Source organism: Ochotona princeps, chromosome 29 (genome assembly GCF_030435755.1).
Source record: "Ochotona princeps isolate mOchPri1 chromosome 29, mOchPri1.hap1, whole genome shotgun sequence".
Taxonomy (NCBI): Eukaryota; Metazoa; Chordata; class Mammalia; order Lagomorpha; family Ochotonidae; genus Ochotona; species Ochotona princeps.
In genome coordinates this window covers 13,174,625-13,200,190 of record NC_080860.1, presented here as the reverse complement: position 1 = coordinate 13,200,190, position 25,566 = coordinate 13,174,625, and the positions used below count along the sequence as shown (strand labels likewise).

Below are 25,566 nucleotides of genomic sequence, written 5' to 3'. Positions count from 1 at the left end.
TAGGATTAAGGGGTCTACAATGGAGCAGGAGCTAGGAGGAAAGTCTAGGTTTTTAAAAAATGTATTATTCCCTTGGACTTCTAAATCCTGCCAGGAAAGATGACAGGAGAATGGTAGTCAGTAACAATAATAATAATAATAATAATAATAATAATAATAATAATAATAAATACCTCTCTTTCAACAGTACTTTTCAAAGTTTAAAGAAAAAATTCTTTAAGAAAACAACAACTCAGGGCTGGTGTTGTGGCTCAACAGGCGTTTCCTCCACCTGCACTGGTTCATATCCTGGCTGCTCCATTTGCCATCCAGCTCCCTGCTAATGTGCCTGGGAAAGCAGTAGAGGACAGCCCAAAACCTTGGGGTCCTTCACCCAGGTGGGAGAACATCAAAAAGAGGCTCCTGATTTCAGTTCAGCTCAGGTCTGGCAGAGGTGGGGAGTGAACCAGTGGGCAGATCTTTCTCTCTGACTCTCCTTCTCTGTGTAAATCTGTCTAATAAAAACAAATAAATTTTAACAAAATTTGTTGATTCTTCTGCCCAACTGCAAGCCCATGTAAGGGGAGACAGCCAAAGGTAATAGAAGCTGCACCCAGACCCGCACCTTCTCAAACCGAGAAGGGGGAAGTTGGGTGCGATGGCTGTGATGCTACTTGCGACCCCGAGTCCCATGTCAGAGTGCTAGGGTTCAAACCCTGGCTCCTGCCTACACGTGGCTGCCATGGGCATTTGGAACCAACAATGGAAGACTGATTCTCTCTCACTCTCTCTTTCTCTCTCTCTCTCTTTCTCTCTACTCTGCCTTTCAATTAAAATTAGAAACAAATGCAAAAAAACACTTAAAATTAAAAACAAATGTAAATTTTTTTTAAAATTCAATACAATAAAAGCAAAAGGAAAACGGTACCTTTGGTTTATTGACAGTGATGTTGAAAGACATTGAGGAGCTAAGGAATTGTGTCCTCAGAAAGGGACCTGTATCAGGGGGTGTCTTTTGCTACTCTCAAAATAATAAAGTGGAAGGGGAAGCCCTGGTGCCCTGGATGAGGCCACCACTTTCATCGTTACCTCCAATCCTTATTACAAATCCAATGCCATAACAACAAAGAGAAAGGACTTGCCATAAATGCCAGCAGACAAAGGACATGTGGCAGTTACGTGAGTAGGAGACCTTTTTGTTACTGTTTTTGTGGAAGGGTCCATCTCTCCTTGAAATACTCCTTCTTACATAAATAAGCACATTCTTCTATGAATATGAAGAGAGTCAAAAAAACTCAAACTGTTTACAGATGATCAGGGGAGGATGGGTTTTTAAGACATGGAACTCTAAGAATGACATCTGCTGGGAGCGAGCCCTTGGGGAGTAAACCACGGAACAAAGTATTTTCTCACGAGGTGAGGCCAGAGCAAGTTTCCATTTAAAAAAAAAAAAAGGAAAAAATAAAAGAAAAAGAAATGGATAGATAATACTCACATGGATATTTAATTCTACGTTTTTCCACTGACAAAATCTAGTGAACTTGTCACTAAAAAAGAACATCCATCATTACTGAACAGTTTAAACATCATAGCTTCTGATACAACAAAAATCATCAGATAAACAATGTCTACATCCCACATGCTGCTTCTCAAATGGAGTATAAGTTTTCTTAAACCCTGTGGTGTGAGGCATTTGTCAGCATCCGTGGCTTCGCATACGATTGAAATGAATGATGTTCTTTTTCTCCCATAACTGACGCAGATAGGGGAACATTTTTACCGGAATCAGCACCATCCAATGGGCCACATGTGTGATTTAAGTTCCATTACATGTTTGCTGTCGACTAGGGTATACGAACAACCATCTCTCCAACATGCAATCAACACGGAATCACGAACAGGGCATGTGGCATGCCTTTGCTTTTGATGCTCCTGGAAACCGGTGTGCCTTCCTTGGAGCACATTTTCATTTAACCCCTCACAGTTTGAGTGTTCTGATAGATGTGTCTGGCTAGTGGCTACCACATGACCCAGCACAGCTTGAGAACAAACACACGAATTAATGTTTCCAGGTGACTCTCAGGGGAGCACATACTTTGAGGCACCCTCACCAACTCCCCACCCAGGCAATTCTCTGATTCACATAGACTAGGAGGCCTATTTTATAGTGGAGAAGACCAAGGCATCAGAAAGTGAAACGGCCGAAGCCACATGGTGAGAGAGAGTGGGGGGTGTCCCAAAGTGAACCCACGCAGATGGGCTCCAGGTCCCATTGTTAATCAGGACTGGGTGTTGCCTCTCGGAGATGCAAACAGTGGGAGACAGAAGCCAGGGGCCACGATGCCAGGATGCAGTAAGTCATGTTGTGCAGGTGTTTGGGATGCTGTAAGTCAGGCTGTATGGATGTGTTTCGAGGTTCACACGGCTGCTTGCTGCCTTCTCCCAACAAATGAGAAAAATGTCTGTCCCGAATCTATTCAATCAGAATTTATGCAAACGACTTTTTCATGAATGCGCAACATACTTGTGAATTTTTTTAATTTTTTTTTTTTTCAAACAAGTGTGTCCCAGCTTGATTAGTTAAAAACGGAGAGAGTTCTTGGGGCTGGCTGGATCTTATCTGGCCCCAGGTACAATTCCCTACAGAGACTTGGGATTCAGGACTTTTACAGCAAAAAAGAGGAAGAGAGATAGAGGGAGGGAGAGAGGGAGTTCCTCTTTACTAGAACAAATTCCAGGTATCAACAGGGTCCTGAGTGAGTGCCTAAAAGCATCCAAATATTACAGTTCCCTAGGGGGACCACTTCATATGCCTTTTAAGAAATAAGGAACTGTTTTTGACAGATATTTTTGAAGCTATTCATCAAAATGAAAGTCAACGGCAGAATTCTTTGTAATTACATAGCAACTCTTTCCAATGAATATGAGGAGACTTTCGTGGGGTGTTTCATTGGGGCTGGTGTCGTGGCCCAGTTGGTAAAGCTGACATCAAAGCAATGCCAGCATCTGCAATGCCAGCATCCCGTAAGGACACCGGTTTGAGTCCTGCTGCTCCACTTTAATCCAGCTCCCTGCCAATGACCTAGGAAAGCATCACAGGATGGCCCAAATACGTAGGTCCTTGCCAATCCATATGGCAGACCTAGATGAAGCTCCTGGCTCTTTGTCTTCGGACCAGCCTAGCCCTGACTGTTGCAGCCATCTGGGAGAGTGAACCAGCACATGAAAAGTTCCTAACTCTTACAAATAAACAAGTAAATCTTCAAAAGTGTAAAGCATGTTTCACTGATTCACTGACATCCTGATAAGGTTGGCCAAACTACCATCACATCTGGTGAGTTTCTGAGAGTTGTTTCAGTTCTTAACGCTTGGTGCGTGCTGAGGACCCAACCCTATCTGGGCATCCTCTGCTTTCATGAGACCCAGGACTGAGGTCTCTGAGAGATTCACACAGTTCGCAGGCTTGCTCACTCTCGCCAGCTCTGTGGCAGGTTGCTGCCAAGAGGGGTTGGTGACCTCACACATCTACGGCGTGCCGAGGAGGGCTCACAAGCCAGGAAGAGAGATGTGGTCATGCATTTTGCCACCACTAGGCATGGACAAGCTTCTCTTTAGGAAAGACAGAATGTGCAGGGCTCACATGGGACAGGTGGTTTGAGCACTAACTAGTTCTAATCAACGGCTACCAGACGGGAAACACCTTTGCAAGGCAGGGCAAGAGTTCAGAGCTGTCTTAAGGACCCCGGGGCCCAGGATTAGTTGGCAGGTGGAGGAGGTTCCTGTTTTGGTCTTGGTGTTACTGCTGACCAACTGAAGTTCACTGCCCAATGAGGCTTACACTAGAGAAGCAAAAGGCCCCCACCGAAACTCCTGATACCCAAGGCTACATGACGTGTGCTTACCTAAACTCAAGAGTCCAAGCTCGTGACCGGACAATGCATTTTCTTTTTCAGATTGAAAGATATATTAACACAGAAGCCACAAAGTTATACTAGTTAACACGCTGACTCTGAGAAGACTGTATCTACGGACAACTGCCAACTTTTTCGAGAAACCCCGTCTGCACCCTTGCCTGAAATGCAAACAAGTCTCTTGTGTTTCCTGCGAGGACAGGAAGTGGTGAGCTCAGTGAGGGAGACCTGCTCTGTGTGTTAGGTGGGGGTGAGTGAGAGGTAGCACCCCACATTTGGAAAGCCCTCTGCCCTACTTTGACTCACCACCACAGCTTCCTCCACCCCACTCCCTTTGGTCACGTAAAAATCAAATTTGAGTTGGGAAAAGATCAGGTTTTAGAGACAACAGTAATGGGGAGGTTGCCCAGGCCTTCACCCCACATCCTCACACTGGATCCTGCTGCTACATGGAAGATTATAACCTTCTGGGACCAACACTGGTTTCCCAGGGGGCACCTCCAGGAGCAAAACATCAGTTTAACTCTCATACAGTCACCATACAGCTTTATTTAAAAAAACAAACAAAAAAAAGCTTTAATTGTGTGAACATGTGAAGGAGAAAACTGTAGGAAACTCACATGTATTCTTGCATTCTTGTAGTACTATAATCCAGTGTAACAAGACAAAATCCTCACGTGCAGAGATTAGTCAAGTTGATGGAGGGAGGTGCGGAGTTAGACCGGGGTTTACAAAGTTAGGTTTCAATAGCAGGTGCATTATCACAGACATGTATACTCAAAGACCTGGAGAAATGGCTGCCAGTGTCTTTCTAGAAAAAGCCCAAGAGCTGAACTTTTTATTTTTTTTTCCAGGCATCACAGGCAAACTTCAGGAGACCATGTGACAAATAGGCTCTTAGTCTCAGCAACAAAGAGGGGGCAGGATGACGTCTGCAGACACAAACAGAACTTGTGGCCTCTGCCCTTCAATTCTATTGCTATGCAGAGAATCAAGTTCAGCCCTGCCTCGGCTTTGGAAGACAGGATTTTCAAAAACCAAACAAAAAGATCAGATAAATTAGGCATGTTTGCAGTAGCAAAGGTCTCTGGGAAGTTACTTTTAAAATTGAGGTTTCCCCAGCCTATTTAAATGCTAGCTCCTTCAAAGAACTGAAAGTTGATACAAGTGCAGTCCCTGGAGTTACAAGGTGGATCATGGAGCAGATGGTGTGGCCCAAAGACTGGCTCAGAGTCTGGCACATGGTACATGGCCCAAATTACTTGCTGAATGAAGAAATTAACGTCCATGTTAATGACAGCCCCTGTTGGGTAAAACCGAGGTACATAATACAAGATTTCACAGAAGTAGACATATAGATGGATCATGTTCCATACCTTTCCATAAACTTCTGAAAAATGTTGCCTCGAAGACTTTCGCAGATTTCTTCTATATATGGCTGGCAGGGATGGAAAAGAAACCCCACAGTATGTAAACAGGAACATAGCAAAGTGAAAAACTCGGGCCACGGAGTTCCCAGCTGCGCACTCCCTCAGCATGGTGCCCTAGCACTCGCCCCTCTGGCTCCTGCCCAGGACCTGCTAGAGGATTTGTCATTTGACAGCTACCCGGGACTGTTGGATTTCAGAGTCGAAGACAGGTCAACCCTGTGGGCCACAGCATCCCTCTGCCCAATGGATCTTTAAATTCTTTTTTAAAATTCTTTTACTTATTCGAAAGGCAGAGTGACACAGAGAAAGAGAGAGACAAAAGGATCTTCCACCTCCTAGTACATTCTCAAAATGGCTGCAGTGGCCAGGCCTGGTTGGGTCAGGCTGAAGCCAGGAGTCGGGAACACCAACTGAGTTTCGTTTATAGACTTGGGCCATCTTTCTGCTTTCCCAGGAGTACTAGCAGGAAGCTGTACTGGAAGCAGAGCAGCCCACACTTCAACTGGAACTCTATCACAGGATGCTGCTGTCACAGGTGGTAGCTTATCGGTGCACAATGCCAGTCCACCGCCTTGAATTTCTAGATGTTTTTTGAACACTGGGTTCTGCGTGTCATTTTTCATAATGCTGATTTCTGTAAATCTGATAGCATGTCTTGTTGACTATCAAGAGCATTTACAGCCTGCATTACCACTCAGTTTCTTGAAAAACTCAAAGCTAATATATATGCATGGAACTTCTTATTTTTATTAGCTATTTTATTGTTTGAGCTCCTACTTCTTGAAAGCACAGAGTTAAAGGTAATCATGAGGGAGAGTTCATCCACCTCTTCATTCCGTGGCCAGATGTGTTCCCAAGGTCACTGACCAAGTTCATGGCTAGCTTGGTATTAAAACAAAGACTGCAGAAAGAGCTGTAATCTATCTCAATGTCATGCTGCTTTATACATCATTGAGTAACATAAACCTTCCCTTTTTAGATGATGGACTTTAAACTAAGAATTACAGAAATATTAGGGGGCAGGGGTTGCCTTCAAAAAGTTCATGGAAAATGTGAACGAGGTCTCAATTTTATAATGTTCTTGCACCAAAAGGGTCTTAACCTTTAAATTCCTATTTCTCCACGAATGTTTTTTGAAGTACACTTGTTTAAAATGCTGATACAGTTCAGCCAAGTCAATTACATCATTCTGGAAAATGTCTTGATACCCTAAACACATTGAGTGTTGCAAATTCAGCATTTCCTGTGCCACCACAGATCACCGTGAGAGTTCACAGAAAGGAACGAGCCGACCACAGAACGTTCCAAACCAATCATGGGAGCGGAGACTGCGCAGGCCACAGTGGTCAGATGAGGGCCACGGAGGGCGACCACAACTCTTCGGGGAACCCCGCTTCCTGTATCAGAAAGGAAGTCAGGCTGGAGATGGAGAACGGGACGTGGCGGTGGTAGGGGAGACTAGGCCAACCTGTGACACCTTGCAGGACCATTGTGTCCGCAAGGGACACTGGGACTGCTTGCTAAATCCACACGCACCTGTTCCTCCTTTGGTGAGAGGGGGATGGCCAGCTATGCCCTCTCTCCCTGAAGCCCCTTCCACCTGTGAACCCATATGCTTCCATGATGACAGGCAATGCCTATTTTGGTTGAGTCCTCCACAAGCCTCAAGTGGTCCCAAAGACTTCAAGTGACAACACAGTCCAAGTGCTCAACCAAAAGATGAAATTTCTGTGCCACAGATTTCTATTTAGAAAAAATACTATGTTGGGGTTGGCGGTGTGACATTATAGGTAAAGCTACTGCCTATGGTGCCCAGCATCTCATGTGAGTAGTTTAGGTCCCAGCTGTTTTACTTCTGATCCAGCTCCCTACCAACGCACCTAGGAAAACAGCAGAAGGCCCTTGCCACCAACCAGGGAGACCCAGATGAAGCTCCTGGCTCCTCACTTTGGCCTGGCCTAGCCTAGACCATGTGGCCATCTGGGGAGTAAACCAGCACATGGAAGATCTCTCTCTGTCTTTACCTTTCTCTCTCTCTCTCTCTATATATATATATATATACATATATGTGTGTGTGTGTGTATACACACATATGTACACACATGTAATTCTTGATTTTCAAATAAGCAAATCTAGAAAGAAAAATATCTATTATGCTAATAAATACATTTTTTCATGTTCTACCAAGCATCCTATGCCATATCTTCCATGGATACAATAAAAAGCCAAAATCCTTCAACATTTTTAAGATCACAAACAAGGGTCCGGCAGAATGGCCTAGCGACTAAAGTCCTCGCCTTGAACATGCAGGGATGCCATATGGACGCCGGTTCTAATCCCGGCAGCTCCACTTCCCATCTGGCTCCCTGCTTGTGGCCTGAGAGGGCAGTCGAGGACAGCCCAGTGCTTTGGGATCCTGCACCCGTGTGGGAGACCTGGAAGAGGTTCCTGGTTCCTGGCTCCGGATCAGCACAGCGCCAGCCGTTGTGCTCACCTAGGGAGTGAATCATCAGACAGAAGATCTTCCTCTCTGTCTCTCCTCCTCTCTGTATATTTGACTTTATAATAAAAATAAATAAATCTTTAAAAAAAAAAAAGATCACAAACAATACACCAAACCGCTATTTTTTTTCAACTTGAAAGACCTGTAAGACCCAGTGAAGCAACAACAACAACAAAACAGAAAGTTCAACATTGGGATCACGAGCAAGACTTCCCTTCTGAGATCCTTACTTCTGTCAGCTGCAAGCAAGGACAGCCATGTTCATCTGCAAGGTCACCATGAGAAATAGCTAACAATGCTGAGAGCCACACACAAGGCCGGGCCACGCTCAAGCCTAGCCCCTCGCCCCCCACCCCAGACACCTGTTTCCAAACATGCCTCCACGGTTATTTTTTTTGCTTTTCAACATTTTTGGTTTTATTTCAGAGTCAAAGAGACAGACATGTGGGTGTGTGCACGCACACACTGGCTTATTCCTCCAATGCCTGCAGAAGCTGGGATTGGGGCTGGGAAATCAATCCAGATCTCCCGCGTGAGTAGCAAGGAACCGGTCATTTGAGCTACCACCTGCCATCTCCCAGCTTACACAGAAGAGCTGGAATTAGAAGCAGAGCCAAGACTCAGACTTGGACACTCCAACAGGAAACACTGGCGTCCAAACCAGGGTTTTAACTGCCAGACCAAGGGGACGGCACGGTGGGTCCACCAGGCTAATCCTCTGCCTCGTAGCTCTGGCACTTTATATGGGCACTAGTTCATGTGCCCATATAAAGTGGCTGCTCCACTTCCAATCCAGCTTTCTGCTTATGGCCTGGGAAAGCAGCAGAGGATTAGGCCCCATGGGAGAAATCTGGAAGAAACTCCCAGCTCCTGACTTCAGATCAGATCAGCTCCAGTTCATGTGGCCATTTGAGGACTGAATCGGCATTCCTCAAATGTCTCTCTCCCCACCCCTCCTCTTTGTAAATCTGCCTCTCAAATAAAAAGAAAAAAATTTTTTTGAAACACAGCTAGACCAAATACCTCCCCCCAAGTACTTATATCTAAAACCAATTTTGCATGTTTGCGTTTCACCACTGACTTCATTGGCTAATGCAGCTCTATAAACAGGATAAGAGAACATGTTACTTTCAGTCCTAACTTTAATGACTAAGCTCTGCGGGTTTGTTGTAATTAACTTTTTAAAAAAATCATCGCCTTTGGGTCCGGCGGCGTGGCCTAGTGGCTAAAGTCCTAGCCTTGAATGCGCCGGGATGCCATATGGACGCCAGTTCTAATCCCAGCAGCTCCACTTCCCATCCAGCTCCCTGCTTGTGGCCTGGGAAAGCAGTTGAGGATGGCCCAATGCCTTGGGACCCTGCACCCGTGTGGGAGACCTGGAAGAGGTTCCTGGTTCCCGGCTTCGGATCGGCGCAGCACCAGCCATTGCGGCTCACTTGGGGAGTAAAACATCGGACAAAAGATCTTCCTCTCTGTCTCTCCTCCTCTCTCTATATCTGACTTTGTAATAAAATAAATAAATCTTAAAAAAAAATCATCGTCTTCATCATATCTGTCCTATGCCAACTTCACCAGCACAGTGTTTGCAATTGTATTTTAATGAACAAATCAGTAAAGTGCTTTTTGTTTTTGTTGTTTTTTTTTAATTAAAAATTCATTATTTTATTATTGGAAAGACAGATATACAGAGAGAAGGAGTTACAGAAGAGAAAGATATTCTGTCCACTAGTTCACTCCCCAAGTGGCCACAACAGCCGGAGTTGAGACGATGCAAAGCCAGGAGCCAGGAGTTTCCTCCAGATCTGCCATGCAGGTGCAGGGTCTCAAGCTTTGAGCCATCCTTTACTGCTTTCCTAGACCATAAGCAGGAAGCTGGATGGGAAGTGGAGCAGCCAGGACACCAACTGGTACCCATATGGGATCTCAGCAAACCCAAGGTGAGGACTTAACCCCTGGGCTATTGTGCCGGGCACATTTTTTTGTTTGCTTGCTTCTTTGTTTTTTTAAAAGCTATGCTAACCCCTATTTATGCCACAGGAAAAGCTGAATCAGAATGGTGAAACCATGGCCCATGGCAAAGTCAGCGAACCACTGAAATTCTGACACTAATCTACCATGGAAACAACAAAACGCCGATCTTCACACTGTACTTGATGGTTGGTATATAAAACATGCTACTGGCCAACACGCAGGGGACATGCGGCAGGCAGGCTTGGGACAGAGCTGCCTGAGTATGTCTTTCTCTCTGAATGTTCTAGGACGCCGGGAAGGAGAGCCCACTGCCATCCCCAAGTCGCAGAAGAGCAAACTGGGTAGGAAGCTACAGGAAGCTGCCCGTGGACCCCTCGCCTCCATCGGGGGCAGGCATTTGGCCCAGCAGAGTTGAAAGGACTGTGTTCCACAGTGGTGTGTCTGAACACTATCTCTGGCTCCAGCTAACGGGCTTCCCTGTCTGCCTACACCCTGGGAGGCTACAGGGCACGGTCTCAGTAACAGGGTTCCTTCCACCCACGTGAACGGGGTGGAATTCTGGATTGAGTTCCTGGCTCTTAGCTTTGGGCCTTGTCTTTGCCCTGGACTTCATAGGTATCTGGGGAGGAACCAGAGGAAAGCAAAGCTCATGTTCTCTCGCTAGCTTATAGAAATCCATAAATTGACTTTTAAAGATATTAAACCCAGGTTAAGTAGTCAATGAAAATCAGAGCTTAAGCTTCTGCCTATGCAGCCCACACAGACAGGCTCCAGACTATTGGCAAAAGGCACCAGCCTGCCTAGGCAGGAGGGGAATACCCCAACTCACTACCATTCAGAGACTCCCAGAACCCAATCAGCACTTTCGCCAAGCACAATCAGATCCTCTTGTTATAAATACTATTCTAAGCCACCAAATCAAAAATTGACTCATTTCATGCTAAACGATGAAATCATTCAAGGAGAAGCTCATTATTCTCATTATTTTAAGGATCAGTTCATTCCTGGGGACATTCTTTCCTCTTACAATTCACAGCAAAATAAAGCAGGTGGAACTGTTTGAGTACTTGACCGTCCCGGCAAACCACTGCTAGCTCTGTTAAGAAACAGGCCAGGGGAGTTCTGGCTCCCAGTTTCAGCCTGGCCACAGCCCAGTTCTGGCTGGCATGGCCATTTGGGGAGTGAACCAGAAGATAAACAATCTTTTTCTCTCCCTCCAAGTAAAAATAAAAAAATCTTGGGAGGCGGGGAGAAAGCCCATTGGCAAAAAAAAAAAAAAAAAAAAAAAAAAGGCCCATTTCAATGAGGAGACTACCAATATGAAACCTCCACTGTCCCAGAGGAAGTTCCACATGAGAACCCAGACTTGCACACTCTTCCGGAGCACACACCTGCCCAAGCAAAAGACGTCACCCAATCTAGCTGTTAGGCAAACTAGCTAGATTCTTTTTGGCTCAGAAGTCATGCTGCCTTACCTGAAACAGAGTGGATGTCACTTGTTTCTTCGATAGATGACTTTGTACATGCTCCACGGCTTGCTTGGAGAACGGCTTTCAAAAATCAACACCGTCAGTTACTTTAATAATCATAAGATGCCATGTGGTATCACGACACCAGATCGTTTTACAAAACAGGGACTAACTGGTAGCCGCTGGTAGTTTTCCTGGCAAGCGTTCTTGAAAAACAAAGTTCTGTTGAATATGAATAGGCAATCCAAGCAAACACTTGCTCCCCTGGGTGCCCAGCATTGTTAGACCTAGACCCAGAAGGATGGCAGTGGGTGGGGGGCAGAGCAGCCATGACTGACATGTCTAATCACACAAGAGGTCAGATGATAAAGTGTGATGATAAAGTGTGAAGAATCCTATTATCACCTGATTAAATGCATATGTCTTTCCATCAGCTGTTAACAGTTCTGAAAATGTAAGTGTGGGAGAAAATAAACTTGCCCAAGCGCATACAGGATTTGAAGGACAGAATTAAGAAGGCAAAAGGGCAGTAGCAAAGGGCTCCGTGTGAAGGAGTCTGATCACGGTCAGAGCAGAGGGGCACCGTGGACAAAAGAAAAGCACTTCTACCGCCAAGAACAGCCACCTGCAACTTTCCCACACCCCATCTAAAATCCTGTCTTCTTGAACACACAAGAAGAGCCTCGGAACCACACTGCTCAGCTCACAACTCCCCGGATCGCTGAGCTACGTGAAAACCAGGTTCAGGGCATCTTTCCACAGAACAGCTGGCATTCCCCCAGGAGTCAGTCACTGCTGGTAGGGCAGTGAGGCAGAGAGGCATGGGGCATCAGCAATTCGTTCTGCCTCAGAAGTTGCATCTACCACAAGGCAAGATGGGCCCAGACAAGGGCGGGGGGGGGGGGGGGGGAAGCAAGACATGCTACAAGAAATGCTTCAACTACAGTTTTCTCAAATGTCAGTCAGCTTCACAAACCACATGGTGAAGGCAAAAGCGGTGAAACAAGCCACTGGGAGCCAGTGCTGTCCAGTCAGACTTGCTGCCAAGACAAGAGACGTTGCGTGTCTACGCTGTGCCACAGAGGCATCTCCAGCGCCCCCTCCCACCCCGACCAGGAGATGCAGCACCTGGGGACAGACACCTGTGTCCCACGGTAGAATAACAGGCTTCCATCCCCAGCCCTGGCTCCGAACCTGTGCACCCTGGGAGGCAACAGTGTGATTTCCAGAAAGTGGGTTCTTGCCCACCACATGGTAGACCCACAGACGGTTCCCGCTTCCCGGCTTTGGCACCCTTGCCAGGGCGCACATTTGGAGTCAGTGGAAAAGAGCTCTCTTGTCTCTCTCTGTTCCTTTCCTCTCAAATGAATACAGGAAAAACAGAATTTTTTTAAGTGGCACAAACGCCTAATACCTTTTGATTTTAATTAATTTAAACCTACTACAAACAGCCACATGTAGCTAGTGGTTACTGTCTTGCACCGGCAGGTCTGGGGACTTTGCTAGTCCACTCCTTTGGCAGTCTTTGAGAGGTCACATGGCAAATTTTCATGACTAATTATTCCACTTACTTCTAGTGGAATAATTTCCTAGGAACCCAATTTATCCTAATGGTTATATTAGACGGTTCATCTTCTTTACAAGAAGAAAAATTATGTCCATCTTCACGTAACTGATAGTGACCAAAATGAACGTAATAAATACAGCTTCCTCTGGAGGCCAATAAACCATTTAAAGTTTAGATTGATCAATCTTTGCAGCCTCAATGTTACAGCACAGCTAAATTTAAAATAAAGCTTGATTTCCTAAAAAAAAAGAAAAAAAAACAACTCTAGCATTGAGACACATAGCCTTTTCAAATGATCCAAATTAGCTCCCTCACATGACTGATTTGTTGCAGTGACAGGTGTCAGCTTGGGGAAACGCATTTGGACACAATGGAGGCTTTGTCAGTCTACCCAGGGAACAGGGGCACAGCAGAACACAAGAAGTGGGTCCCAGCCTGGATACGCACTTTGTAAAGTTTATGCCATCTTCCCTCTATCCTGGCAACACCAAGAGCCATCCCCTGCCAATCAGAAGAAACACTCACATGGGAACAAGAGAGGAGCTCTTTCATGATATAGGCGTCGTAAATCTGGCGACTTCGACAAAGGCGATCTTCTTCGTTGTCCAGCTTTTCGTATTCTTTGATCTAGGTGTGTAAAAGTTAGCACTGTTAGGCTACACTCTTCCCAAGAACCCATGGGATGAAAAGACATGATTGGCAGAGGCAGAAAGCATTGCCAGAGGAGATGGAGCAAATTGCTGAACCTCTGAGTGGATGGAAAGTCACTCCTTCCTACGACTCTGTCACAAACTGCAGGAAGCCACCCTCAGCCAGAAACATAAAAACCTTGTCAAGATGGAGTATTAGCAAACAAAAACTGCCAATGGTGACAATTATCTTACAACGCAGGAGCCATGTCCTGGCCAGTTCTCCTTTACAAAGAACAGATAATTTAAATGTGGCTGTGACTCAGTGGTGATGCGGCTTGCTCTCACCCAACAATAGCATTCCAAACCCAACAGGAGAAAAAAAGAAAAAAACACATGAGGGATCCTGTCAAGAGGTTTCTCTTTAAAAAAAAAAATCAACGAAAGCAAATATTTCAGGAAAGAGTTTAATCTACACTTTAAAAACCCTAGCTTCTCAGGCTCAAAGCTCACCTGTATTACAGGAATGTTAACAGAAAGGCTACTTCTAACAGCACATTCTGCCATAGTGTGAGGAGTCAGATGGGCTACTTTTTGCAAACACAAAATCTTATTCCCCCCCTATTTTTGCCTCCTTTGGAAACAGGAGTTCCTCCAGGCTTCTGGTTTTACCGTAATAGCCACTGGGCTGCTAGGAGAAACCCCAATGGGATGTGAATTCTACCTCCCTGAGTCCCAGTTGCACCTGAAATCTAAAAAAAGGGTCAGGAAATTTTGTTGATCAAAGTATCACTTTGCATCTCCAATTTTTTATCCTGAGGAAGCAAAGAGATGGGGCCTGAGATTTCAGCTGATCGTGAGAACGGGAGGCGGGAGCAGCCAGTCACTCCCTTCTGACCAGGAACTGGACAGCCCACAGTGAGTGAGCTCCCTTCTCCCCCCAGTGACTCTTCTCTCCCCCTCCCTAAGATGTGCCTAAAAGACACCACTACCACCATCTTCTTGGGTCTTTCTCTCTTGTCACCACAGCAGGAGACCTCTCTCGCTGTCTCTTAAAAAAAAATCTTGCTTTGCCACACTGAAATTGTCTGCATGAAAATTCTTCCATATCAGACAAGAAACGAGGTTGCTGTGGTTATTTTGTGTCAAATTCCCCACAATATTAGGAAAGGTCATGGGACCAGAGTTCAGCTAAGGTCATTATACCAAGTGCCCCAGAAATCTCTGCCATATGTTACATACAAAGGGCCCCACATGCTCTAACAGGATAACGGAGGGTTCTGGATGACAGAACTGTGGCCATTTATTTATAGAAATATTAGTCATCCAAAAAGATAAGGGGAGCTAGGAGGGAGAAAACAGTAAAGATTCGCCATAGAACAATGGACGGTAACAAACAGCATACTCGGTGGGGGTAAAAAAACAGCACTTAGCTACTTACTACAGGCTAAGCATCCCGCCCAGAAAGCTTCAGATTTGGGGGCACTTTGGACTTAAGGATGCCTAATTAAATCGTCCAAATGGAAAAGAGAAAAAAAAAAAAAAAACCTCTCCATAACTTGCAACAACTACTAAACTAGTCCCAACCATCTCATGGAGTGGCAAGTCAGCTACCTGACCTGCACAGAGATTTCCTCAATCCCCGGGGAGACTCTTCTTCCTCTTATCACAAAAGTGGGACTCACCCCTCCTCCAGAAACACAGTTCCCTTTGTGACTCTGGAATCTAAGAGTTTCGAGACCAAACCCAGTGTGACTTATAGGAACTCCTGATGAAGACAAGGTCACACAGAGGAGGAGGAGGAGGAAGAGGAAAAGGAGGAAGAGGAGGATGAGAATGGGGAACACAGAGGGCTCATGGAAGAGCCAGCTGGTTCAAAACGCTGAGAAATGAACTGAGACCATTTGAGCGACCCGGGAAGAGCCTCTCTCTGCCCTACACTGAGATGGCTGACATCCACACTTCTCCTAGGACCAGGGCTTAGAAAGAAGTCTTTTTTATAAGAGACAATAAAACCTAACGGAAAAGCAGACTGGGATGAGCTGACGGGCCTTCAGAGGAATAAAGACCATCTCGAAGCAGCCTTAATCTGGCGATGCCAACATTAACCAAAGGACCTGGGCTTGTCCACCCTGGACCAGCTAAAGAGGAGAGGTATACAGAATGGAGTGCCGGACCACATGCACACATGGTACAAGCAGAAGCTAGACACCAACATCCCAAGTCAAGTCAGGAAGACAGGATGTGAGACTGTGTTTCACTGTGCTTGTTGTAGGCAGGTTCAAAGGTTAATGCCCGGGTGCTGGGGTAAGATGGACATGAACTAAAGCCACACCTCACTGTTTTGATACAGGAATGGCCGCAAGGCAGACTATACTTTTGTGGGGTCATGACCCTGAACTTGGTGTCATAAAATATAAGGCTACGTGCCCAGGGCTTTATGGAGGGAATGGGCATGTGGTTAGACCAATGCTTGTGCTGCGAAGTTTCCATGAACTCATATTCCAATGACACATAACATCTGTCGTTTTTTGGGCAAATGGCACTCTGAATCATGAAACTGTCCTTACGTGGAGGCTTGAGGCCTTGTCTCCATCTCGATCAATGGGAAAGCGTTAAAGTGAACAGGCATCTCCCCTACTCGAGGCCACACATGTCATCACCAGTAACTGACTGTCCACTGATGAACTTGGAGGATGCACAGTCCACAGCTGAACACACAGCCTCACTTGGCCAAGCTTTCCCAGCAAGCACTGTGGGGCCACAGCCATCACAGGTTCCCCCTTCTCACGACCTGCCTATCCCACCAACATTTCAGTGAGGGGCTCTGGAGAGTTCCTGCCTTCCCCAGCCAGCTTGAGGCCTCACACCATAGTCTCTCCAATGGCACTCAGCCCAGTGGTCCACTCCTGATCTGTCTGGAGTGGATACCCAAATGGGATGCCATCACCACAGATAGAGGATTAGCTTGCTACATACACCACTGCACCACTGGCAAGGAGCTGGTCATACAGGCTCCCTTGGGAGTTCTTGCTCCCCTTGCTTGTCTTCTAAGTCCTTATGTGTCACTCAGCAGGGTGCTAGGACATCCCTTCTTCACCAGCCACTTCCTCCCTAGGTAAAGCTCTTCAGTCCCACGGCTTCAAATACCAGTTATATTCTGATGACTCAAGCTGGATCCCGGAGATTCGCCTCTCCCCTTGCACTCAACAGATTCGAAATACCCAACCACGTGGCTGACATTTCTGCCTGAGTATCTAGAAAGCACCTCAAATGTGACTTGTCTAAATAAAACCCTGGATTCTCACGCCCTTGGCACTCCCACCAAACATGCTCCTCCCCCAGTCTTTCTCCTTTATCAGAAAAATAAGTTCAAACCATTTTCCCAGTTGTTTATGCCAAAAAAAAAAGCATAACCCTCATTGCTTCCACTCATCTGCACTCTCCTCCGTTAGCCCCATATCTGACTCATCAGAAAATCCTGTGTGCTTCAAACCCCAAGGAGAAACCCAGGCTCTGTTTCTGGGAAAAGACAACAAGCTCCTAGTGGGGCAATCCTATAAATGCTGGATATTTACACACAACCAAGTAAGGGTGTTAAGACAGTTGTCCAAAGTACACAGATAATGGGGAAGGGGCAAACACACAGTGAGAGAGAAGAAATTTCTGAAACCAGAGAGTGACAGAAGGGGAGTTTCCAAGTTTCATGTACAAGTTTCTGTTGGAATTTCCAAAGTGCCCCATGAAGACACAGAGGATGAAAGCCCCTAGGTACCCCAGCGAGGGGTAAAGGGACAGAACAATGGGACCAGCACGGGGACAGAGCAGGTTAATCCCCCACCTGCATTGCTGGCACCTCATATGGGAGCTGATTCATAACCTGGCTGCTATGCTTCTCATCCAGCTCCCCTGATAATGGCCTGAAAAAACAGAGGAGGGCTCCTGCATCCATGTGAGAGACTCAGAAAAAACTCCTGGCTCCTGGTTTCAGACCAGCCCACCTATGGTTGTTGCAATCATTTGGGGAACAAGCTAACAGATGGAAGGTCTTTTTTTCTTTCTGCAACTCTGACTTGCAAATAATAAATCCTTTTTAAAAAATAAATTAATCTTTAAAACAAAAGAAAAATCTCCAATTATGAAGAACCAGAAAAATGTGACCCCAGATGCAAGAAAAAAGACTGGAAGTGAAAACGAAGACGACCCAGATGTTGGCATTATTAGATAAGGATTCTAAAACAGCTATCATAACCGTATACAACAGATGTTCATGTCATGAAAATATAGGAAGGAGCAGCAGAAAAATAACTATGAAAACAACCAAAAGAAAACTTCAGACATAAAAAAAATACAGCATCTGAAATTAAGCAATCAATGGAGAAATGTACCAGCAGACGACAAAAAAGCAGTCAATGAACTTGCAGACAGACCTGTAGAAATTATTCAGTATAAAGAAGAGAAGGGGAAAAAAGGGGGAAAATGCTGAACAGAATATGAGGGGGATAAAAGAACACTTCAGGGGCCGGTACTGTGGTATGCTGAGCTTCCGCTTGTGACAGTGGCAGCCTAGAGCAGAGCGCCAGTTTGAGTACCGATTTCCACACTTCTAACCCAGCACTTTGCTAATAATGCACCAAGGAAGGCAGAGGAAGATGGCCTAGTGACTGTGCCCCTTGTCTCCCCCGTGGGAGACCTGGTTCCTTGCTCCTGATTTCAGCCTGGCCAGGACCCCGCTGCTGGTGTGGCCATTCGAAGTGTGAACCAGTAGATGAGAGGAAGGTCTCTCTGTCTCCTGCTATGTCTTTAAGATAAATTTAGAAGTCATTTAAAAAAAAATTTTTTTTCAAAAAGTTCATGGGAAATGGGACAAAAATGCAAGTTTGTTTTGACGCAAACTTTTTTGAAATTTGTGTCATTTTTTTCACAATGCATTTTCAATGAGTTTTTTTGAATATTCCTTATAAAGATCAAGTGCATTCAGGAGAATGAAAGAAAGGCTGAGGAACACATATACGGTTCTAATTTGTCCAAATTTGGTGAAAGCTACAAAAACCCCTTAAAGCATAAATATGTATAACCATTTCATGAAAAAGCAAAAATCGTCAGAATGAGGAAGAAATAACCAAGTCACAATTACATCTGTCTAAAGAAAACTGCAATTTGCATATAAAGACACAGGCTGAAAGCAGAGCGGTGTGAAAGAATGGATCATGAACATGGAGAGCATAAGAGGACTGAAGTCCGAATGAATATATGGGTTTTTTTTCCAGTGAAGTCAACACAAAAGATTTTACCAGAGATAAAGGACACTTGTATATGGAAAGACAAAACAATCATACACGTATATATACTTAATGACAAAGCTGCAAAATGCATGGAAAAAATACTGATGGAATAAATGGGAATATTTTAGACATTTCTCTTGGCAAACAGCAGAATTAGACACAAAATCAATGGAAATGTAGATCTATCACAACAAACACCCCGATCTGAGATTTACGGGGGCACTGCAGGTCACAACTGCCGTGGTTTTCATGAGTTCCAGAATAGAACCTTGGTTTATGAATCTAGCTCCCCCAAAGCCTGTCTCCCCCTGGACCTAATTTTATCTGTGCCACCTGTCTCCCGCCCGCCACTTGGCCTACCACAACCATACCTCACCAGTCTTCTCTCGGTTCCTCCTGCTGCCAGTTCCTCCCACACCACATTAGGGGCTCCGTCTCAGCCATGACCTAAATTGCCCTCCTTCTCACCTCTTCTCATCTTCCAGAGACCGAGCCTCCTGGTCACCCAAGTCTCTCTTTGATGGCTCACGGTCTGTAGGGGGAGTGGCATCTAACCTGAAGTGGCCACCAAGCCACCACGCGTCATGTTGAGTCTTGACGCTGTTTTTGAGTCCCTGCAAAGCAGTTCTTATTCCCAGATAGAGTCCCTATTCATTATTTCTTTGTGACTTGTTTCTCTCCACCAGAACATAATCTCAAAGACACCAAGCACTTTGGCTGGCACAGCACTTGGTATGCAACCAAAAAAAAAAAAAAAATGGTTAAAGGAGTTTGAAAAAATTTCAGATGCAAACTTCACCTCTAATCTTTCTTTTCTTTTTTCTTTTCTTTCTTTTTCTCTCTTTTTTTTTTTTGGTAATCGGTGCCTATTTATGGGGCACAGGTTTTCTGCCTTTCACAAGGTGACTTGAATTGGAATCACGAGAGACGTCTGGTTTTTGACAGATCAAGCTGTGACACTGATCCAGATAAATACCTGCCTATGATTCAGATTGCAGGCCTAAGGTGCCTTTGTACTGCGGGAAAGCCTTTCGAGATTTGGCTTCATTTTCTTTACATGATGGAATGTGTACCATCCTACTTGAAAACGCGTCATAACACCATTTCTAAAAGATGAAGCTTCCACATGTAAACCAGAAAGAAAAGGGATCCCAATCCAATTTCCAAAGATGCATGTTGCTGGGTGTATACTAACTCTCTTTTGCTTTCTTTGGATCATTTAAAATGCCTCGGGGTAAAAACTTACCAGGATAACAATGCAATAGCACATGTCATTTCTTACACATTCAACTCATCTTAAATTACTTCCTAACTTCTCCTTTCACCTGAACTACGTAGGAGTGTACTCATTTGCAGGCAGCTAAGGATTTCTTACTTTACCTGTGAGTATATCTGAGTTCAATTCTGCTGTGATCTGAAAACAGTCTGAGCAATTTTAATCTTGAAATATGCAGGAATTTTCTTTAAGGGCCACTGTTGATACACTTTGGGGAAAAAATGTTCCACGTGACTTTGAAGAAACTGAATTCTGTTTTCATCAGCAACAGCATTCTATCTGTGTCAGTCATAAAAACTTATTTATCACTTTATTAAGATCTTGCATATCAGTAGTAATATTCTTAACTATCTATTCCGTAAATTCATAAAGGTTGTGAAGCTAATATCTCCTGATAGGATTGCAGATCTTTCTCCCACGTGTAACTGTTTTGCTTTTTTATTTAAAGCTGTGATGAATGCTTGGCCAAGCCATTTAAGGCACCCTTTGGAATACCTACATCCCACAACAATGTAGCCCAGTTCAAGCTCCGATTTTGCACCTGATTACAGCTTCTGGTGCATCCTGGGAGGAAATGCAATGGCTCAAGCCACGGGGGAGGGGGGAGAGACCTGGCTGGAGGTCAAAACTCTCAGCTGCAGCCTGGCCCAGCCACAGATGTTACAGACAGAGGAGAGCTCTGAGCCTTTCTCCCTCTGCTTCTCAAATAGGTACTCTTGAATGTATATACAATGTGTATACAAACGTCTGAATGTTTGTCATCCAGAGAAGGACTGTGACGCCTTTCTGATGGACTGGACTCTTTGCATCCTTGAGAAGTTTTTGTTTGTTTGTTTGTTTGTTTGCTCTCAAAGTTGCATGACCATGTGGTTTGTCTGACTTGTTAGTATAGCTGCACCAGCTTGGTTTTGAGTTGTATTGGTATTATAAATCCTCTTCTGTCCTGTTGATGGAAGTAAGCCTCTGAGAAGCAGAATATAATAAAGTTCTAGTTCCTTATCTAGTCTGAAAAACTCAAACCTTGTGCTTGGAATTTTTAGTCCATTCCCGTTATATGTAAACAAACACATTTGTAGCTACTGTCACACTCCTTGGTATCAAATTGATCTATCTATTTTGTGTCCCTCTTTTGCCTATTTGAAGTAATAAAATATTCTATTTTTCTCTATTTCAACTTATCGGACTTCTGTGTTCTATTATTTAAAAGTTATCAAAGATTTAAACAGGTGTCTTCCGCTGATGACCATCCCATGCAAATCATCACTTTTACTGCCTTGCCACAACCCCATGATTTTGAGTAATTTAACTTCACCCACCCTGCCCTGCCTTCTGTGCTGCTGTTGTGAATTCTGGCCCCATATATGGTCTAAACTCCACAAGCTCTATGTTCCTTCTTGGTGGGCTTGACGTTTACCTACATTTTTGTGTGCACGTTCACCCTTCATGACGTCTCCCCATTCCTTCCCTTTAGGGTGTATCCAGGCCTACTACTGACAAATGCCCTCAGCTGACATTTGTCTAAACACAATGGTTTTTTTTTTAATGTATTTATTTTTATTGGAAAGGTAGACATAGAGAGAGAAGGAGAGGCAGAGAGAAAGCTCTTCCATGTGCTGGCTCACTCCCCAAGTGGCTGCAATGGCTGGAGCTGAGCTGATCCAAAGCCTGGAGCCAGGAGCCTCCTCAAGTCACCCACACAGGTGCAGGGTCCTAAGGCTTTGGGTCATCCTCCACTCTCCTCCAGGGCCACAAGCAGGGAGCTAGATGGGAAGTGGGGCAGGAGAGACACGAACCAGCACCCATATGAGACGCCAGCATATGCAAGGTAAGGATTTAGTCAGGCCAGGACCCTGAATAAATCTTCATTCTTTGTGTTTGATGGGATGCTTTGCTGGCACAGAAATTTGCTTTTGTTCTTTCAGTAAAGATGGTCATGTCATCATGTCATCATTTTTTTAAATCATTGTCTATGAGGATGTCTTGTTTGATCACAATGTTGTTCCTTATTTAAAAATTAGGTATCTTAAATAAGAGATGGATGGAATTATGATTCCTTATGAAGGACTACACCGTTGTGTAAAATGGGGAAAATCTGTCAGGGGGTGGGAGTTTGGGGGGAAATTACAGCCTATATGAAATTGTACCACATAATTCAAAACTCAAAATAAAAATATATTAAAAATAATTAGGTACCTTCCCTTTGCCAAACCCAACTGCTCTTAAAGACTTTCCTCTTTGTGGCATGGACATTCTCCTCGAGTAGCTAACACACTGCTTAAAACGCCCACATCACACACATCCCTGTGCCTGGGTTCTGGCTCTGGCTCTGCTCCCAGTGCCAGCAACCCGTGAATGAGCACCCTGGGAAACAGTATCTGATGGCTCAAGTCACTTGGTCCCTGCCACCCAATGTGGGAAGACCTGGACTGAGTTCCCAGCTCCCCGTTTTGGAACCTCAAGCCATTAAGACCATTTGAGAGTGGCAGGCGAGGATAAATTAGCAAATGAAAAAACTCTCACTCATTCACTCTCACTTTCTCTCTCTGCTGCCCAAATAAATAAACACAGTTTAAGACTTTGTCATTATCCTACGTTTCCATAGTCCAATATTTCTATGACTCTTTTGGAGCCCCTTTGCCTGAAGTTGGCTGAGCCTTTAGAATCTGCAGGCAGCTACTTTTCATCCTCGTGTCCATCGGCTTCCCAAGTCCTCGTGGCTGTGAGCCGCCGGACCCGCCCGACTCTGCAGGGGGACCCCTGGCCTGTCTGGCGAGCTGCACACGGGGCACACTGCTCACCACTCCTGATGAGCATCTCCCATCTCTGTCTCCGCGCCAGATCTGGCAGTCTTCATGTCTCCCACAGCACAATGTAAATACACCTTAGAGAAAAAAAAAAAAGGCACCGACCCAGAAGTCGCTTCTTACCTCTTCATAAAATTTCACCTGAGGTACAGCTTCATTAATTTCATTCAAACAAAAATCTTTAAATAGCAAGAAACCTAAAGGGAGAGAAGAGAAAGTTTCAGGGCCGGCAACAAGTTGCAATTCTACCCCAGATGGTGTCAGCTCCTTGACTTCCTCCTCCCTTAGCTTACAAAAACTTCGTAACACAGTGCCACATGCTGGAGCCCTGGCTATAGAGTTCTTTCTCTAGTCACCACCCCCTCCCACTCCTTAAAAACACACACCAGGCAGTGTCAGGGGTCACCCCGGAAAGCAGGTGGGGTCACAACCAAAGAGACACACACAGGCACGGTAAAGAGTCGCTGGCCACAGGTGCATCATGGAACTCCCACAACGCCCACGGAACCAGCACTGCACTCTCTACAAACACAGGCAAGCATTCACACCCAAGCTCCATTGTGCCCCTTCCTGCCCCACTGCTCCAAGTCCGACTGACAGTGTCTTCCTCTTCTAAGCCTGATACACAAATCAATCAACGTGCGTGGAGGAAATGCTTGTTCACACGGCCCTCCTGCTGGGCCTCAGTCAAAATCTTTATTACCCTCTCATCAGCTGTCAGCAGAAACAACATCTCCTACCCCGTTTGGAGCCCTGGCACACCTACGTCGATGCCCACCGCACACAAGTCTGAATGACAGTGCAGTCCGGCAAAATGACTTGACACTGGACTAAGGATAGTGCTACGTGAAGATTATAAGAACGTGGGGAGGAGTGGACCACGACTGGAGAAAATAAAGTAGCCAACGTTAATGTGAGATTCATGCAGCTCGCAGGTGTCTATTTCCGTTCCACAACCTCCCCTTCTGTGGTTCCAATTACCTGAAAATGGGAAATGTGGGTCCATTCAAGCTAGCAGGTGGTTAAGACTGCTCAGTTGAGTAGGGTCAGCAGCAGCCCCTTATCTGAGACGCTACAGGGATGCCAATATATAAAGGAAGTAGGGAGATAAATGATACGGCCCCTATCTATTCGCATACTGGTATTATTCTTATTTGAAGTAAGGGTAATTGTGTCATTTCTTCTTTGATTCATGAATCTCAGAAGTGTGTATTTTAACTTCCAAGTATTTTGCATCAGCTTCAGTTGCTTTTTTTTTTTTTTCAGAGACTGATATCTGTTTAAATCTTGTTGTGGTTACAGAACACATTCAGGAAGATTTCAAAGCTCTTCAATGTACTGCAACTCAATTTTGGCTCCACAACACTTAAAAAAGTCTGTATTTGGTTCTTGTGGAACGGCAGGTTTTATTGAAAATAACAGAAAAGTGTGGGTAAGCCAAGCAGCTGGCTGAAGGACTTGCTCAAGTCCATCCTGTGAACTCCACCGAACGGGTGTCAACGTACTCTGTCCATCAGCAGCAGACTCTGTGGAAATCTCTATTTGTAACTGCACACTGGCTCATCCTGTTTGCAATCTGGCCAGTTTTTTTAGCTTCATATCTTTTTTTCTATTTTGGGAAGAGAAACTCAAGTGAGGAACTGGACTTGGGTGTTTTGATCTATGAGGAACGTTTGTGAAGCATCCAAGCGAGAGAATGACACAGGATCACGCCTGGGCCACTAGCCCTGGCTGCTTGCTCCTGGAATCGGGCCCCATGTCCCCAGGACTCCCGTGATTTTCCTCTCCAACATGCTGTCTCCTCCACCCTACCCCCATGCTGTGCTGTTCCTGAGCTCACTCTGCCAAGATCAAATTTCTGTATAACTCCCCAACCACCCTCCATCCCCAACTTCGCTCCCTTCATAGTTCCTATTCCAGTCTCCACTTTCTGGGAGACTGTTTTCTGGAGCTTCCAAGTTCTGACAGCTCAGCTCAAGGACCTCATAAAAGCCTTCTAGGGACCCTGTTCATTCCCATTCGGGGGGCTCAGGTTCCTATAATCTCTTTCACTCACATGCTTAGAGGTGCACACACACACAACACAGAACACTTTGCTTAAGGAACTTGTGACTATGAATTGTCACATGTACATGTCAACTTCTTGTCTACTCCCGCGCTCACTTACAGGGACATATAAGTGTTCTCTACTACACTACTAGCAACAAGAACAACTGGGACATGGACAGAGAATAAAGGTGGGAAAGAGAGAGTGAAGGAGAGGAGGGAATTGAGGAAGAGCTAAAAAGGAAAAACGGAAGGAGAGAGGGAAGACAGAGTTGAACGACTGAACATGCTTTTACCTGCTTTGTTCATGTAATTTCAATAGGTAGAACAAGCCAAGGACATAGCAGGGGAAAAATAAAAAATGGATTTTCCCGCAGATCTATGAACAAAATGAAGACTTTCAACAGCTGCTTAAAAGGAGCTCTTACAATGGAGCAATTAGAAGTATTTTACCTTTTGGGTAAATCCTAGATCATCATGTTCCAAGCTAAAAGCAATTCACCTTCATCAGGCTTAAATTACATAAAAAGCAAATGAAGCTTTGCTCAGATTAAAGATTTAAAAAAAAATCTAAAGGGCAGACATGTGGAAATAGTTTGCCTGATGGGCTCATCCCATCATCATGATTTCCCCAGATTTTAAAGAACAAAAAGGAGTGACCCAACACCTGCTCACTAGATAACCATGGAATGTGTT

At 45.0% G+C, this 25,566-nt stretch overlaps 1 protein-coding gene across 2 annotated transcripts in view; it reads right to left on the bottom strand.

The window, feature by feature from the left end:
• GRK3 (G protein-coupled receptor kinase 3) overlaps positions 1-25,566 on the bottom strand; it is a 112,607-nt gene that overhangs the window by 37,407 nt on the left and 49,634 nt on the right. For both annotated transcript variants that reach the window (XR_009244387.1, XM_058656734.1), the window contains exons 3-7: positions 22,948-23,021; positions 13,356-13,457; positions 11,270-11,344; positions 5,267-5,328; positions 1,475-1,526 (exon numbers count right to left, since the gene is read on the bottom strand). Coding sequence is in view for 1 of the 2 variants with exons in the window: in XM_058656734.1 (XP_058512717.1) it covers positions 1,475-1,526; positions 5,267-5,328; positions 11,270-11,344; positions 13,356-13,457; positions 22,948-23,021 (365 nt within the window). In the remaining variant the exon portion in view is untranslated. The remainder of the gene's footprint in view (positions 1-1,474; positions 1,527-5,266; positions 5,329-11,269; positions 11,345-13,355; positions 13,458-22,947; positions 23,022-25,566) is intronic.